Source organism: Pyrgilauda ruficollis, unplaced genomic scaffold, assembly GCF_017590135.1.
Source record: "Pyrgilauda ruficollis isolate IOZ18807 unplaced genomic scaffold, ASM1759013v1 scaffold139, whole genome shotgun sequence".
In the NCBI taxonomy this organism is placed as follows: Eukaryota; Metazoa; Chordata; class Aves; order Passeriformes; family Passeridae; genus Pyrgilauda; species Pyrgilauda ruficollis.
In genome coordinates this window covers 518,377-536,457 of record NW_024512432.1, presented here as the reverse complement: position 1 = coordinate 536,457, position 18,081 = coordinate 518,377, and the positions used below count along the sequence as shown (strand labels likewise).

The 18,081-nt window shown below is 47.9% G+C and overlaps 1 protein-coding gene across 10 annotated transcripts in view; it reads right to left on the bottom strand.

Moving 5' to 3' along the window:
* The window catches only part of RUFY3 (RUN and FYVE domain containing 3), a 30,890-nt gene that overhangs the window by 4,597 nt on the left and 8,212 nt on the right, over positions 1-18,081 (bottom strand). For 4 of the 10 annotated variants that reach the window (XM_041459632.1, XM_041459634.1, XM_041459635.1 and 1 more), the window contains 13 exons: positions 13,242-13,298; positions 9,662-9,835; positions 8,888-9,005; positions 7,308-7,409; positions 7,086-7,209; positions 6,778-6,839; positions 6,629-6,694; positions 6,457-6,526; positions 5,478-5,570; positions 4,981-5,061; positions 4,459-4,626; positions 3,660-3,757; positions 952-1,071 (listed from right to left, as the gene is read on the bottom strand). In XM_041459632.1, coding sequence (XP_041315566.1) covers positions 952-1,071; positions 3,660-3,757; positions 4,459-4,626; positions 4,981-5,061; positions 5,478-5,570; positions 6,457-6,526; positions 6,629-6,694; positions 6,778-6,839; positions 7,086-7,209; positions 7,308-7,409; positions 8,888-9,005; positions 9,662-9,835; positions 13,242-13,298 — 1,333 coding nt within the window. Of the gene's footprint in view, positions 1-951; positions 1,092-1,266; positions 3,317-3,659; positions 3,758-4,458; positions 4,627-4,980; positions 5,062-5,477; positions 5,571-6,456; positions 6,527-6,628; positions 6,695-6,777; positions 6,840-7,085; positions 7,210-7,307; positions 7,410-8,887; positions 9,006-9,661; positions 9,836-13,241; positions 13,299-18,081 lie in introns of those variants that run through there. The other 6 variants (XM_041459638.1, XM_041459639.1, XM_041459633.1 and 3 more) reach the window with 4 other exon arrangements.

Sequence of the window (18,081 nt, the reverse complement as noted above, 5' to 3'; positions counted from 1 at the left end):
TTTAGCCGTAACGTGTCAAGATGAAAAATCTCCAACTCCTTCATCTAATTCTGGCACCATTTAGCATCCATCTGATGCAAAACCAGACCCATGTGCCCGTGTCCTCCTAAGCTCACCCATGCACACCCAGGACCTCACACCAATTGCTGACCAAAGCCTCTTTGTGCTTGTCAGAGCAGCTTTTGGAAAAAAAAACCAAAAAGCTGGGCCAGGAGGGGAAGAAGGGACAAAAACCTCCATGTAGCCAGCAATGCTCCCACAGAGCTCATCCCAGTGACCTTGCAACAGGCCACAGATGGGTCAAGGCTGAAGGAGATGCTCTTGTCTTTAAGGAAAGAGGTTGGTCTGTGTCCCTGTCACTGCTCAAGTGATCAGGCTGCAGGGGAAGATGTGATGGCTTTTGACAAAGTCTCTGTTGGAGTTCCAGCAGAACTAAGAGCAGGGAAAAAATCCATGTCAATGTACTGTGTGTCAGATAAGACAACCAAAATCACTGCCCTTGCTCCAGCACCTTCAGTGTTGGCTCCAGCCAGAGACATGGCTGCTCAATCCCTGCCCAGGAGCAACAAACTGTAATGTTAACTTTGGATTCCCAGTTATCACAGAATCACATAAGGTTTGAGTTGCCAAGCACCTTACAGACTACCTTGTCCACCCTGTGCCATGGGCAGGGACACCTTCCACTGGATCAGACTGCTCCAAGTCCTGTCCAACCTGGCCTTGCCCACTCCAGGGATAGGGCATCTGCAACTACTCTGGGCAGCCTGTGCCGCTGTCGAGTGATGCTGTTACCAAGGACTTCCCTCCCTGGAGTTACACCTCGTGGCATCTCAGACAAAACTTGGCCCACTCCCTTCTCCATCCGCTGCTTCCCTGTGCCACCATCCCCCTGCTCTCCCCTGGACACAGCACCAACAGCCCAGAAAAGAGGTTGGAAAAGGGTCTCTTCACCGCTGCCTGGAGAGCTCTTCCACTTCCAGCTGGAGGCTGTTGATTTTGTCCCCAAACTCCTGCTTGAAGAGCCGGTTGTCCTGCAGGGCCAGCTGCCGGTCCTTCTCTGCCTGTCGCAATCTGGATTTGAGCCACATGAACTTGTGATAAAAAACAAAAGCCATGGTGGGGAGGAAGACTGAGTTTAACCAACAAATAAAAAAAAAAAACCCAGTGAAAAGGTAAAGCCAAAAAAAGAGAATGGTAAAAACAATGGAAAGGAGGAAAAAAGTTCAAAGCAAAGCAAAATGTAGGTGAACCAGGCAGAAGCTCTTGTTTTCAATAGTTTTTATTCTATCACTACAGTTTACAGCCATTAGATGAGAAACAGAAAACATCACTTTTATCCAGATTCGAAGCAAACCTCAAGTACACAGAATTTTAAGTCCAATTGGAGTTTAATGTACGTTACATTTCAGCTTTGCACAGGTAACTGGAACTTGCAACATAGGTTGTAGCTACTCTATTGAGAATTAGTGCATGTTCCTGGTCTCTCCCATGGATGGACACTTTGGCTCAAGCCCCAGGCATCAGTACACCGCCACATTCCCACTCGGGGCCTGACATCAGAAGCAGCCAGATCCTTCAATCTGTCTGATTTCAGCACAGACCTCACCATCCAACCCACTGTTCCTACAGCAGAACTGTGCCAAGGGGCAGGGGCTGCCCACCCTAACCCGCTGTTCACACACCTTGGTCAAAGCTTCCGCCTTTCCCTTGGGATTACTTTTTCTCCAGGGAGTTGGGATGAGTTTCTAGTAGCAGGTTACTGAGTTTATAGGTTCAAGCATGCGGCTCGGGCACGGCAGGGAGGGTCCCAGCAGGGCTGTGCTGGGAGCCCGGGGAAGAAGCCCCCCAGTGGCCCAGGCTCACATCCACAGGGACCAGGCTGAGCCCCGTGGGGTTTTAAACATTCCGAGGTGCTCCCTCCTGGGCTTGTCACATTTGCCACCCACTGCCCCAAGGAGCACCCTCCCATAGGTCAAAGGGAGGACTGGCACCAAAGAATTACTACAGGCATCTCACCAGAGCAAAAAAACCCTCATTCGACACAGAAACTCCCCAAATCCAACCTTCCAGAAGAAAAAATACCTGGAGGAACACTTACAAACCTAAAGCCTGTGAGAGGCCAGCACAGGGACTTCAGTGACCAGAGAATGTTAGTTTATAATAGTTCAAGCTACAGTTACTTCAGGTTTTGCATCAGGGTTTTAAACTGGCAATTATTTTTCCTATTAAGAGGCGTTTCCAAGCTTCAGCTCTTGTTCCCTTAGCAAATTCCATTTGTTTTGAGCAAGGCAAACTCACAAGAAAATGCAAGAAGTGTAAAAGGCAACTCTTTTCAGCCACCAACTACTTGGACAAGTAAACGGCAAGGACCAAATTTCCATCTCCACTCCCCACTGCTGCACACTGGGCTCCTTCTTTTTTCAATGTGTTTTTGCTTCCTTTAAACAAAGATCAGATTACTTTTTATAAAACTGGTAACTTCCCTTTCTGGGAAGGGGAGAGACCTCCCCAAACTCCTCTCCTCCATTTCCTTGGGTCAGGAAGGACCACAGGGTATGTCTGGAGGGATTCCTGGCAGAGGTAGAAGCAATGCAAAGAGAAGGAGGTTTCCACTGAACTTACCACTCTATCGTGTTACTCTAAGACACCTATAGCTACTAATTCTGGACACATGAAGTTTAAAGGAATAAGGATAAGTCCCCACCCTCCCCCCAGGTCCCTAAGGCAGAATCCAGGCAGGCTGGTTACGGGAGGGCCGGCGTTCCCGGTGCCGGGCCGGCGTCGCGCCCGCTCGGCTCGGACTCGGGGCCGGGCCCACAGAACAGAAGAGAACGGGGAACGGCTTGGGGCACGCACACAACTACTGTCAACAACTTCCAGGGATGCATTTCTCGTCTACTTCACAAAAGGGCAACACAGAGAAGGAGCTGAGCGGCCCCGGCGCGCGCGTGCCGCCGCAGGCGGTGACCGGGCACAGCCACCTCGGCCGCCCCTGCCGCGCTCCCGGGGCGCTCGGTGGGCAGCTCCTTGGTACTGGAACACGGTTCAAATGGCAGGGCTGGGGACTGGTATACCCGACTAAATCTCGGCAGAAAAACTCACTGGTTTTAAAAACTCGGCAAATTCCAAATCAACTTTAGGTGACAATTAACATTTTAACAGTTGCTTTTAGCAATTCTCAAGTTCTCCCCTCGTAAATGAGTTCTGATGTCAGAGCTGTGAGGTGGCCAGACATAAAAACGTCTAATGATGCTTCTGGATCAATTTGTTCGCTGCACTATTTAAGGTTTTTGCCTGTTTCACCAAATCCTTTTCACTGTATAAGTAAGTCAGAATGAGGATGATGAGAAAACGGAAAAAATAAGAACAGCAAGAGAAAAAGAACACATGAATTAGCTGAGTAGGTACCATGAAACATTTTCAAACACAAACTTGTTCTGAAGAAAGCCACTCTGTCTACAGAAACCCTAAAATGAGAGCACCCAGTGGAGTGCAGCGCACGGCTCATTAACCAGGTCCCAGGGGTGCTGCTCCCACTGCTCCCCTCAGGCAGCTCTGTCTAGCAGAGCACTGGGACCCTCCCCTGGCCCACTCTGGATCCATGGGACACTACACTACAGGACATACCAGTGGATCCTGGCTCAAGTTTCCTGTCTTACCTTTGTTCCAGCTGTTTGATGGTGGCAGCCATCTGATTTGTTTTTTCTTCCAAGCGGCTGTTTAATTCACTCTTCTGTTTCACTCCCATGTCTGAACTCTGGGAAAAGGAGCAGTGGGGGTTGGTGTAAGGAGTAGTAAATCCCAGATAAACCCCCATAAACCATTTGGCACACAAAACAACAGGGCAGAAGGCAAAGAGGCAGTAAAAAGTGCTGGAAAAGCAAACGCCAGGTCAGTACTGCAAGGACAAACATCTCCATCTGGACCCCACAACAGGGCAATGCCACCATCCATGAGGCTTCCTGCATATGGAAAAGGCATGCTGCAGTGCCTGCTAATACTCAGTATCTTAATATAATCCAGCTGCTTTGAACAAAGACATTGGCTCAAGGAGAGCCAAAGCAACTCTTTCCTGTTGTCAAATTGATTTTGGGATCTGTTCTGAGTGCGGTGTTGCTGTTTGGATTCTGCTTGTGTCACCACACAGGAGTTACACCAGGGGCACACCAGACTGTGCTGGAACACAAGATCCCACGGCTCTTTTCACACCACAAAACCACCCAAGATGCTTTCCCCTGTCACACACACAAACTTCTGGACCATGATGGACTTCTGTTCAGAAGAAGCAGCATTCACCTTTACCCTCCACCACGTTGCTGTGTTCTCACAGCAGGACAGGAGGGCACTGCACATCCTGTGACCATTCCACACCCAGCACCTTTCCAACAGGCAGGAGGAATAAATGCACAGCAGCTCCCACTTTCATCTGGAATTCCCTGCACTTCCTTAGCTCCCTACCTGCAGCTTGAAAGACAGTTCATGCTTTAGAGCCCTGAGATCGTCCAGCTGCTGTCTGAGTGCCACCAGGGCATCCTGCTTCTCACAGACATCCTTCTCCAGCATCTTCATGGCCAGCTCCATCTCCTGCCGCATCCCGATCTGCGCCTCCAGCTCCTTCTCCACATCCTGGAACACAAGGAGCCCTCAGCATTTCCAGGAGCTGCCCTCATGACCCAGGGGTAACCACCCTTCCCTTCTGCCCACGCAGTCCCTACATGAGTGTGCTGCTGCCACAACTTCAGAGTCACACATCAGACACGTGCCTTAAGGGGAGTAACTCCCCAGCTTGCAGCCCAGAATCGCAGCCAGGCGTGCAGCACGGTCAGCAGAGTCAGGGAATTGTGCATGGACCAGTCTTTAGGATGGAGGGGTCTAAGGGAAGATTTTCTTTCCTTAATCCTGTCAGCTCAGGCATTTTTCTCCCCAGGCATGTATCGACCATGAGCCCAGCAGGGCCAAGCCCCGAGCCCCGCTCCTCACCAGGCGCAGCTGAGTCTCCTCCTTCAGCTGCTTCCGTGCCTCAGTCAGCGCCTGCCCGTCAGCACTTCTGTCCTTGGTGGCCTGAGGTAACAGACACAGTTCTCTTGGTATTGTGTACTGCCAGCCCTCACTTGACCTCATGACTGGCTTTTCCCTGCAACAATTCAGGACAAACCAGCACAACTCCTATTTCCTGATTCACCTGTCCCCCCCGACAGTCGGTCCCCCTCCCTCCTGTCCCCTGACACCTTGCCCAGAGAGCTGTAAGCTGTGGGAGCTCCCAGCTCCATGCACGCTCCCTGCTCCATCCCTATGGCCAGGCAGACTCCTTGGGGCCAGGGCCCATCTGTTCCCTCTGCACAGGGCCCACACCTGCCATTCCTGTAATCCCCTGTGGGGTTTGTGTGAGACAGGCAAGGAAATAAACTCTGCTCCCAACAAGGCATTCAGGCTGGGCCGGCCCCAGGGCTCGGCAATCCTCACACAAACACACCAACCTTACGGCTGGACTCCAGGATGTAGGAGCTTTCTTCCTTAACACGCTCCATCTCCTCCTGCAGTGTAATGATCCTGTTGTTGGCAACTGCAAGCTGGGAACAGAACACAACAGTTAACACACCAAAAACATACTTCACTGGTTTTTTTTCTCTCTTGACCCCAGCAGATGAGGAAGATTTGGCTGGAAACGGAGGACGAACAGCACACAGCACCCCTAGGGATGGGACACCTGGCCCAGAGGAATTCCCAGGGATGACAGCACTGCAGACCAACAGATTAATGTAAGTGTATGGTCAAAAGCAAAAGGAACTCGAGAAACTCCTTCTGGCTTTGTGGCTCACGCACGGGAGCAGCTCAGAGACACTGCAAGGGATCAGCCATGCTATCCTGTGAGCAACCCACAGACAACTCCCGGGTGAGAGTGTGAGTCCTTGGCAGGCTCAGGCCTGTCACAGGGCTGTGTGTGTGACACAGCTCATCACCTGCAAACTCACTGCCAAACCCCAAAACACTGCAGGCACCACTGCAATGCACCCCTGGTACCACGCCACTGTGCAGGCAGTACACACAAAGGCACTCACTGCACCAGGTAAGACCTCCTGCCACCCATCTGCCAGGGAACTGACCCCAAAACATGTAATGACATTTATGCCATCAAGTAATGAGCTGCAGACCCATGTTAAAGCACAGACTGCACCTATGCCTCGTGTACCCTCTGTTTCTCAAGCTCAGGCTGTACATCTCACTTATGACATTTTTTCCTTTACTTATTGCAATTTACATAAACATACAGTTGATTTTCTCGCTTGTGCTCAGTAGTGACAGCCAGTGAAATTCCTTGGCAGGTCAGCTATTCCAGTTCCATTGTTTAAACACCCCTCATTCTGTACACCAGACATCTGAAAGGAACCCCTCCTCCCTGGTTAATCCCCTAACTCCCAAAGGCCAAAGCATCCAGTGGTTTTCCATGACACTTACCTCCTCAGTCAGCTTTGTGTTGGATTTCTCCAAGGCATCCACCTTGGCCTGCAGGTTGTTTACTGTAGCACTGTTGAAGAGAAAAAACCCTACAGTAATTCCTTCACTTTTTAAAATCCTGTTTTGTCTTTTGTTCTACAAGAGAATAAAGAGCCAAGAGAACACGTCTTACCTTAGATGTCTGTTGAGCTCTTCTACATAGTTCTTCTGGTCCAAAATAGCAGTTATCTGACCATCTCTATAGAAAAGAAACAAGGCAGCCTGGAACACCTGAACACATTCCCAAGAGAGGAGCAGCGAGACAATTGTGTGTGCACCTACCCTTCGCTGCCTTTCGTGCTGTTCCCATCTTTCAAATACATGGAGAAATCGATAACTCCGACCTGGAGAAGGAAAATTTGCATTTTGCATTAAACACTTGGTTTCTAAGACCAACCCACTGTTGCCACGTGTGGAAGGTCAGAGTTAGAACATCAGCACCTGCTGCACTTCAGCAGGGGCAAAATTAATGAGTTCATCAGCACCTGCTGCACTTCAGCAGGGGTTCATTACATCAGTAAGCAATGCAAAATTAATGAGTTTTCCAGCTTAAAGGAGCAGAACAAGCCCATTAAGTGAACAGTCAGTACCTGGGAGTCCAGGTCCTCTCCCTTCATGCAGAAGTTGGCATCGATGACATTCAGACCTACGAGGAGGCCAGCAATGATGGCACCTTCCTCCTCCATCATCAGTGCATTGGGCTCATAAAATTCACTGTGAGATGCAAGGCAAGAGACACAGAGCAGTGAGCTGGGAAAGGATCTTACTGGAGAGCAGAAGTGAACCCAACTGACAATGAGTCCAGCACTCACCTGAGAAGATCCTTTCTGTTAATCAAGGCTTTCATGTACTCTGAAAGTTTCTTCTGCATCAGAGCCAGGCGAAGCCAAGCTCTTCCTCTGCCCACAGGTGTCCTGCAAAGGCCAGGAACAAACAATTCCAGACACCCTGCAAGGCACAGTCACCAACAGCTCTCATAACCCCACCCTACCTCAAGTTTCTGCACTTCCAAGAACTGGCACTGGTGCAGAGAAACACAAGGTATGTAAGCACAAATATGTGCAGACCAATTAGGCTGTCACTGTCTCTTAACTCATGATGGTTTTGTTGCCATACTAAAAAGATTTCCCCGGCTTTATCCCTGCTGGATACTGCCAGACAGATCAGCTGTTTCAGCTCATCCCCTTCTGAGTCACAACCAGCTCTGCCTAAGTCACAGGAACATGCACAAACCAGCACAGCTGCCAACACCACTCCTTGGGTGGGTCAGGCTGGATGGCAATGTGGGCAGACAGCTCAGAAACACCAACTCAGTTCTTTCTCCTCAGGTGCTTCGCCCCTGAACGCCCTCACAGGCTGCCAGGGGCTCGAGTGCCAGCCCTTCCCCTCTGTTCTCCCAGCCATGGGGAGCACGTGGCTCCAACACACTGATCTGGATGTCTGACCTCACTGGGCACGAGCAGCAGCAGCCCAAGGAAGCCACGGCCAGCACTGCCCACCCGGACTCACTAACAGGACCTGCCACTTGCCAAGGGTCACTGTGAGCACGAGGTTTAGAAATGCACCCTAAAACTGTTCTTGGCTTCCATTCATTTCCTATTCCAATGTTCTACAACAGGAAGAGGTACCAGGAGCTCTGGCACAGCACTGCTCCTGTCAGCTGCTGCAGGAGTCCTGCACACGCCTCCAGGAAAAGCACTTGTCTGTGTGAACGTGACTAAATACTACCCCAAAAGCAATTGATTGAATTTATCCACCTATTCTTTCAGCAAAGATGAATCCATCCTTACTCCCGATCCTCATACAAAAGCTTCCTTACCCATTGTTTCTATTCCAAGCTAAAAGCTTCTTACAGCTTATCTTACCATGAAACAGGCAAGACTGAATGTGATGTTTGAAATTCCTACAAAACTTTTACAAGCAACATATGCTTGCTGTGGCTTTTTGCCTCCCCTCTTCAACACAAACTACTGCCTTCTCCAGCTTGGTGCCTAAGCTTTCCTCTCACAAACACTTAACCTGAAGTTATTTACAAGAAGAATTGCCTACATCAGCCTCAAAACTATTCAAACTGTTATAACCTTCCTGTTAATTCCCTTCCTCTTGAGTCTGACTTCATAAATGCTCAATAAAGGCTGTTCCCATGCCTGAGGCACAAGCAGTAAATGCACTGCTGCCCATAAGCTGCCACGCTCTTAACAGAGCAAGAATATATCCTGTGCTCTCCTGCTGCAGATCCTTGATGAAAATTAAGGGAGCAATGATCCATTTTTACCTGCAGAAGGTGACAGATGTATTCCTGGAGGTTCTGTTCACCCTTCCTTCTCTTCTTCAGAATCCCTCTCACAATAAACCCATATTATGCACTCATGCAATAAAGGAGTGTACTTACTTGAGCCCTGGGAGATCCTTAACACTTGCTGTAATCTCTGCAGCCTCAGGAACAAGTTTTTCTACTAATTCTAGAGGTCCCCAAAATGACTTATTTTGCCCGAGAAAAGTCTTTTTGGCTAAAAAACAGAAAGAAATAAAAAATGAGCCTGTTAGACCTGTGCTGAAATAACACATTCTCAAACAAGTGAACAAATGAGCCAAATCCTGCCAGAATGGTTCCTCTGGGGCTGCTGCTGGGCAGGCACTTGGTATCCTGGAATCTCAGGATGGCTGGGGTGCAGATCACCATTTTCCACACCCTTCTGCTTCCCATCTCCAGCTACTACCACCAAAGGCAGCACCTGAAGGCCAGTCTGTACTTGGCCATTTGAGCTCTGAGTCAGGATTTCAGTCAAGCACCAGCTCTGCTTTAAAAGCAGCTTCCAGCCATGAGCTGACACAGCCCAAACTCTCCATTTAGACAGAGCTATTGAGAAAGGACCTCTGGGGTTGCAGTTCCTCTTCCAGCAAGGCGATGCATGGCTAAAGCACGAGGAGGTGCAGAAAAGGGAGTCAGGAGCTTGCCAAAAGCCAGCTGAGTCCCTGATCACTGAGTTCCACCAAGACAACTGAACTGCTGTTTTTAACACCTGCCACAGCCCAGCCTCCCCCTCCAGCAGGTTCTGTGCCTTGCTTTGGCCTGCCCATGCACTGCGGTGACAGCGGTGACAGTGGCAGCCTCCCCCGTGCCCCCTGCAGGCTGCAGAGCCCTGCTGCTGCCCAGGCCGGTTACCTTTGAGGCCGTGCTTGAGGCAGTGCTCCATCACCACGAAGAACTGCTGCAGGGGGGCGTAGTCCGAGTCCAGCGTGCGGCCCAGGTTCAGCGCGGACTCGATGAGCCCCTTGATGCTCAGCTTGGCCATGTTCATCAGGTTCATGCGCTCGTTAGCCATCAGGTAATTCGGGTCTGCAAAAAACAAAGCAAGGAAACTGCTGGTGAGCAACAACAGCTGGTTTTGTTACAGTAAACACCCCACCTTGCTCTTGTTTTTCCTCAGCTTTGAAGGCGTTTTTGGGGCAGCGAGTTTCCCAGGAGGCACTCTGCAGGCCTTTTGTGGAGAAAAATCAACATCAACTAGCAGTTTAGGGCCAAAGCCACAATGGCATGGGAATAGAATGTATAATACTACATAAGGTGCCTTAATACTTCAAATAACTACAGGAGCTCCCTATTTTCAAACGCAAGACACACTTGGAGCCTGGTGTTCATCCTGTGCTTTGCACCTTGACAACGTGTCTCTGATCATCACTTGTCCCAACTCACATCCCCAGCTACAAACTGGTAAGAATCCTCCAGCTGGGCTTTGTTCTGGATTGTTCTTCCATCTAAAGATCACCTTGGAGCCCCTCACACTTAATCCAGCAACATGTATCTGTGCCCCAACTTGCATCTCTCTTCCTCAAGACTGTTTTTTAAACTTAGATGTAACATGGAGCCAACTCCCACTTCCCTCTCTTGGTTTTAACTCTGCCACTGGTTTTCACCAGTGAGGAGCTGATCTTCATGGCTCCTGACAGGTCATACTAAACCCCAAAACTCACAGATGTCCCAGGATTATATTCTTTCTCTTGCACATTACAAACATCCAGACCTTTAGGCCTGCTCCTCACACCCAAGTTTTGAGCTCCAGGTCTCGGGTGCAGGCAGTTTCATCCCTGTAAATCCCCCACTTATCCAGGGCTGCTGCCAACAGCCAGGGACCCTTGAACCAAGCTGCCACCTCGAGTTAATGAACTACTCCTGGCAGCAGAGACCCGAGCTGAGGACACCTCAGACTACAGATCTAAGCAAGAGGCACCCTGTCAGCACCCACCAGCCAGAAAGGGAGCCAAGAGCCCAGCTAGGACACCCACACCCAGTGCACGTCACTGTGGGCTGGGAAAATCCAGCACAGGGAGAGGAAGAACTGGGGCAGCACCAGCATCCAAACCTGACAGCACAGCTCATTTGTTCAGTGCCTCAAAAGCAGCTCAGGGCAGCGCTCTCTCATTGCCCTTCTTCTTCAGAGTGAAGCAGCACCAGACGTCTCCTTCTCTAATTTTATCTCCATAGATTAGAGAATTTCCAAGGACTCATTTAGGAGTGCAATGCTCAGAGCAGCACAAAGCCTCAAGCCTGTGAGGTGCTTTTACTGCCTTTCAGGACTACTGCTGGCTGAAGGTGATGGGTCTGGCTGCCCTGGAGGTACCCTGAGCCTGTGATCTGCTCTGCATTTCCAATCCATTTCCTGACCTGCAGTGTAGCTAACACTCACCATCACTGGGAGTGGAGGAACGAGTCAGGCACAGGACTGCCAACACAGAGACCTCCTCCTCATCCTCTCTCATCACATTTCCTCACTGGCCAAGGCTGCTGCTCTGATGGGTAGCAAGGCATCCACAGTGACTCTGCTTGGGGGGCAAACCCATCCCTAATGCAGAATTAAAGGAACTGTACAAGAGAGCACCAAAGAAAATGCTTCTTTGGCTGTGGTTACTGGCTAATTTCAATAGAAAAATATTTTCACCATATCATACTAATCCAAGGTTTCTGCTTCCTTAGTCTGCTCTGAGCAATTGTGCTCTGCATGTGCAGTCTATCCAAGATTCTCAACTTGCACACCAGTTAGCTTATATAGTGTGAAATTGGATAAAACCCCTAAGGTTTATTCCAAATGTTAAATGCTAAGTAATTGATACTCTTGCTCTAGGTACTGCACCACACACACCTTTAAAGAAGGCAGGGTAGGCAGGCAAGGCTGACTTGTACACAGTAAAGCTGTCAGGCTGGCTTTAAGCTGGGACAAGTGTGATCCTGGTGTGCTCCATCTGAGCCAGCACCTTCTCCAACTTCCTTCTGCCTCTAACTGCAAAACCTCTGCTGGGGCTTTCCTACGCAGCCCACGTCATAAACCTTAAAAAGTAAATCCCCAGCCCTTGAACTTTGCCTTTTCACAGGATTTGGGTTTTAAATAAAGCAATGTCCTCTTAGGACATTATGGTATTTAAATACTGCAGCTTCTACAGAACAGACATATTTTCTAACCAGCTGCTTCCACGAAGATGTTTCCAAAAGGACTTAAGAATCCTGTAATTTGTTTAAATGGTACAATCTGCACCCAGGAACCTGAAAGTCAAGAAAGAGTCAATGCAATACAGGATCTCAAAGGGTTAAGCTATGACTGGTCTTCGTACTTCTCATTTGGTGACAATAAATTTTATCACTCCTCATACTTACTCTAAAAGAAGGAAGCAACTAAAACGAAGCTAAAACTTGGATCAAAGGCAGGGAATGAGGAGACACTGGAGAAGTGAACAAACCCACTGCAAGCAATGCCAATTCATTAGCATTTCATCATGGTTCTCCATCTTACATCAAGAACAACAACTTAAAGTAAGCTGAAATGTAACAGGGCTGCTGCCCTGTGACAGAGAAACACCTCCCACCTGACAAAATAAACGCCAAACAAACTGGACAATATTTTATGAAAAGAAGCCCCAAGCCCCTCTTTTTTCCTAAAAGCCTGCCTTGGAAAATGCCCTTTTCTGGGAAGCAGCACGGGCTGTTGTGCCAGGAGAGGAGGACGTGGCCTGTGGCTGAGGAGGCTGCGGGCAGCACCCAGGCACAGAACCAGCACAGAGTTAAAGGCACCAGGGTGGAAGATGAGCAGCAAGGACCAGCGTGCTCAGTGCAGGAGAACACCAGCCTTTTGTGCTGCCAACACCTGAATCCCGTGCAGGAGCAGCTGTATTTAATCATCAAAGTACCACACTGATTAACCACTTGCTACATGGGGGATTCAACTATTTCACACTTGCACTGTTTCTTAAAAACCAAGGAAGAAGTGCTATAAATAAGTTTGTCTTTTAGTACTTCACAAGTTTTAAAAAAATATGCAATGCAAGTTTTAGACTAATTTCTGCCAAGCCTTGGCAAATACTGCCAGAAAATCTGAAGAATCTAGACAGAAATACTGCAGAAAATCTAAAGCTTCAGAGTGATTTCTGAAATATTTTTTAGAATTCAGCTTCCATATGTTGTTGCAACCTTTTAGGCTGTGCTTCTGCCAGGCTCAGGAAACTACTGCCTCTGAAAGCATTTACGAGAAGGCAAATAGCCCTTGTTGATCTACTTCTACCTCCACTTCAAATTGTAAAAAAACCCAAACCCGCAAACATTTATTTAAGCAACACCAAGAAAATGCAGGAAAGCCACAGCTGCTGGCACTGGAAAGGGAAACTAACTGCAATTTGCACTCAGGCTCAAAATAATAGCGCAGAAGCCAAGGATTAGCACAAAAACAAGAGCTGTGAGATGTGGGTGTGGAACGCACCTTCGGAATCATCATCGCGCAATTGCTCCACCACATCTGTCAAATCCTCCCAAGAGTCTTTGCAAACAGCAAAAGGAAAGGAAAAGAAAGAAAAACGTCATGCAAGCCGTGATCTAAAGGAAAGATTCAAAATCAAGGTGTAAGAAAAGCATAACTGAAAGGGAGATTTGCATCATACAAGACTTAATTCATAGTGGCAAGAGATCTGCAAGTCAAAAAGGTTCATTAGTCTACAAAAAGAAACAGAGCAAAGCATTTTTCTCCCAGAGTCAGACCGGCAGGCTTCACAAAAGCTGCAGAAGTTTTGTTTCTGCATTGACACAAGCAACATTTTTGTAAAGCACATCTTAAAACGAAAAGCAACAAAAGCATTACTTTATTACAAGATAAAAGCACTAAACTTGCGATATTTATGCAACGTCAGCTTTTGCTTCGATTCCCTCACATCCAGCCCCAAGAAGAGCTGCTGGCAGGGACACAGCCACACGTGGGAAGCAGGCACGTTCAGGGAAAACACACACTCAGGGCATTTTGAAGGCTCGGCAGAGGTTAAACTCTGTTCTGACTCTCACCCCAAATGACAGATCCCACAGAGGTGACCCAGCCGAGCCCCACACGGGTCCCAGGCTGATGATGATCCCCCTAAGGACTCAGGGGAGCGCCTCTCTCTCCTTGGCGGGGCCAGGGAGGTATCCTGGGAGAGGAGCAGGCAGGACAGGGAGAACAGGTTTCAGCACTCCCACTAGGTCCCCGTTCCAAACCCAGCGAGCGGAGCCAGACAAACGCCCCGGACCCTGGGCACCGTTCGCTCCCCACTCACGCACCGCGCTCCCAGCGCTCACCCGCCATCGGCACAACGTCCGAAGCACGGCAGCGGCTCCGGCCCCCTTCCCCAGCCAACTGTGCCGGCGATCTGAGCAAAGTCCACAGGCTGCCGGGCCCTCCTCCCTCCCACACACCGCCCGCCTCCTGCCCCGGAGCTGCAGCAACACCCGGGAGCGCCGGAGCTGAGCCCCGCATGCCCCGGGGAACGCGCTGCACCTCACCCTGGCACCGCTACGGACACTGGTCCCAACATCCCCCTGGGCTGAGCACACCGCAGCAGCAACAAGCACTACCCGTGGAGGAAACCTCTGCTGTTTAAAGCCAAAGCCCTGCAGATGCTCTCCCCCACGAGCCGCACCGATGGCTTTTGTTGTCTCACGACAGGTGTTGCAGCTTCCCAAGGGCCAGGAGACCGGATCTCAGCTGTCCCTGACACCTCCCGGGACCCCGGGACTCAGATCCAGATGTTGATCATCCCGGAATCCCTACCTGCACACACCACCGCTGCAAGGTCTTTTACCTAATATTGAGAGGTTGGATGCTTCTCTTAACCCAAAGCATGAACAGGGTAAAACATACAATCAAAACCAGATTTACCAGTACCTGGCTAACAGCCACTGAGACAACTGAAAGGCTTCATTTCATCTTATTTATTTTTAACCCTTAGCAAGTAACCCACATAAAGATCCCAGAGAAATACCCAAGGGAGTCACAAATATTTATCTTCTCTTCTATCCCTACAGGCCATAATCCCATCTTCCCACTAGCAGGAACTCCATGAATTTGAACTGGTACACTATGGCATTTGCATAGGTTCAGAGGCAAAAGCACACACACTTCATTAGCACTTTCTTTCCAATCTTCACTCATTCTCCATGCATCCAGCTGCACTTTGCATAGAGTTCATTTCTTCTTTTACCTTGTATATTTTCCCACTTGTTTGGAAATTCCACCAAGCAACAGTGGGGGAGGAAAAACATCTTCCCACAGGAGAATTACAAAGACCTGAAACTCTATAGTTTCCATGGTCCTTACTGGGTGTGAAAAACTCCACACTTTTGATTATGATGGGAAGTATTTAACTTGGTATGTACCAAGTTTAGAAAACAGGATGACCGAGGCTTTTGAGTCTCCATAACACAATTAACTCATTCCAACCAGATTCCCAGGAAGATCAGTATTTTGGAACTGAATATCCCATTGGAATGAACATTCAAGCCAGTTCTTCAGAAAGGGACTGGAGAACTTGTCCCTAATGTATTAATCATGAAAATCCTATCTGTTATTTGGACAACAGAGGGGTTTGCAGTCACTCCCTTGGCTGATAGAGCAGCAGCATCTCACTGAAGGAGAGGGAGTATTTTCCCAAGCCAAAGAAAGCTTCTACAAGTAAGCCCTGGGAGAATGGAACAGCATGAAAATTATTTCACACTGCTGCTCAACATTTACTTTGTTATTAAAGGCTGAAGTTATTAGCTCTAAAATAGAGCTGGGAGTCTAATCCTTTCTGAACCAATGAACATCATCTCACACACAGCATCCGGATATCAAGTTCCTCCAAAGAGAGATAAAAGAGAATCACAGACTGCCTTCAGTTGAAAGGGACTTGGAAATTCATCCCATTCAACCCCCTGCCTCTGTCCCCTGCACGGGCAGGGACATCTTCCCTTGTTCCAGGCTGCTCTAAGCCCCCCTGGCCTTGGACACTTCCTGGGATGGGGCAGCCACAGCTTCTCTGGCAAACCTGTGCCAGGGCCTCACCACCCTCACAGGGATGAGTTTGTTCCATCAGGAAGAAAAGGTCACAAGTTTTTCAATAGGTCAAGACTTTAAAAATTATTTTTAAGTACAGAAATGTTATACAGACTCGTAAGGAGAAGCTGAGCTATCAGTAAAATAACCTAAAAAAACCCCAAGGCATCAGTTTTGGGAAATGAAAACTGAGCTTGATACACAAAGTCTTGAGTGATGCTGCCAGGTCAGCCCTGCTGCTGGGAAAGGCTTGGCCCAAATCTGGACAAATATTCCTTTATTATGAAAGGGGAACCTCTGGTAGCATTACTACACTTCAATTGCATTCTGATATTCCTTACCTTAGGAATACATTTAATAGCAACTAAAGAGGCCAAGGAAGAAAATTAGGTAGATGCTGTTCATGTTATGGGATGTACATAACTAATTTTTTCAGGGTAGGTTTGCCAACATGATGGATCATTAACTGTTGACAAAGAAAAGGCATCAGCAAAGGGTTCCAGCATCTGCAGCCTGGAATGACAGGAACCATCTACTCAGGACAAAAAACATTTCTTTTAAAACCCCATGCATAAAAATTCCATCTCTAAATACACACATATACAGAGAGCCTTGCATACAGAAGACAAGAGCAGTCAAAGATCTGCAAGAAACCAGAAGGAAATAAAAAGAAATCAAGAAGCACAGACAATTTGGATATTCCCAGCCCACTCTCCATTACACCTACGGGACAAATAAACAGCCATGGCCATCACATGAAGTCACAGTTTAATCCCACCCTAAGTCTTACTCCCATCCCCACATGATTACCATCAAAAAATTACCCTATTTCTCTATGCTGCAACTGTGTGCAGCTTTATGGAAAGTTTCTGCACAACCAGCCTGTTTCCAGAGGGAAACACATGACTAACTGCTATGGGCAATTTCTTATCCTATTTTAGTCCTTGGCAGTTTACACCAAGAAAGTAAGAACCCAAACCCTTGGGGTTTTTGTCCCCATCTTTCACTTCCCAGTTCAGCTGACACCCAAGTGGTTTCTCTGCAGCACTTGTGACTTGCCACCTCTGAGGGATTTAACCCTGCCCCAAGCTCCCCAGCTCTGACTTCAATTAGACTGACACAGCTTAAAAGGGCAAAGAAAACAACTCTTAAGAGTAATTCCTGCATTGAAGTCTGGATTACATGACCTAACTGCTATTCCCAAGGTTTATAACCACAAACACACTGTAATTCATTTAACTTGCATTTACTGACTTCACATTTGTTCTATCAGTCTCCAGCTCCTTCAAACTTCTCATCTATTTAGGGTTTGTATCACCAGAGGTGTTTTAAGAGGTTTTTTGCAAATACAGAGTCATTTTATGTAGGTTTTTGTCCACACATCAAAGGTCCCTGCCACTCTGAGTAGAATTCAGATTTGATTTGTAATGGGAAAGGCCCATAGCACTGAAAAATTCCACCTCTCCCACAACTTTACTGTTCCTATTCCACAGTACCAGAGAAACCCTAAACCCAAGTTAACTGTTGCCAGTTTGCAAAACAAAAGCATAACCAGTAAGGTTATGCTGCTTCCCTAAACCCTTCTGAGATACATTTTGAAAAACATTTGGATAAAACATGGAGAAAAAAGGTAAAATCTGACTAATGATTCAATAATCAGTGTAACAGATTAACGGGCAGGAGGTTTTTGAAGGACATCTGCTTTTCCTGAAATGCTCCACAACTCCTTGTCAGGGCATTCTACACAAGGACATGTCAGAAACTAAAACTTGTAAATTACTGGTCAAAAAAGAAGAAAAAAATCTGACCTTAGCTTCCGCCCTATAGAAAAGATAATTTCATCTTGACATGTTATAAATGTTAATTCCATTTGTTCCTCTTAGTGCAAATAGAGGAGGATTAATAAGAAGAGGAATTCTGTAATTCCTCAAAGTTCTCTCAAGTTAGCACCACTATTCCTCCTGGATGCTATTACAAGGTGATCCCATGAGGACAAAGATTTCCACAGCTCTCTTGTGAAGCTCCTCATGATTATTCAAGATAGAAATTTAACATCCAGTAACAACAGCCTATAAAGGCCATTTTGTGTAACTTCTCCCCAAAGCTGAGACCAGTGTTCAATGCCAACCATACACACACTCTGTGCAACACTCAGCACAAATACAATCCAGGTGCTTTTTATCTCCGTGCCTAAAGCTGCCTCAAAGACTGTCACACGCATTGCAAGCAAACAAAGTTAACAACCACCAATGTCACATGGAAT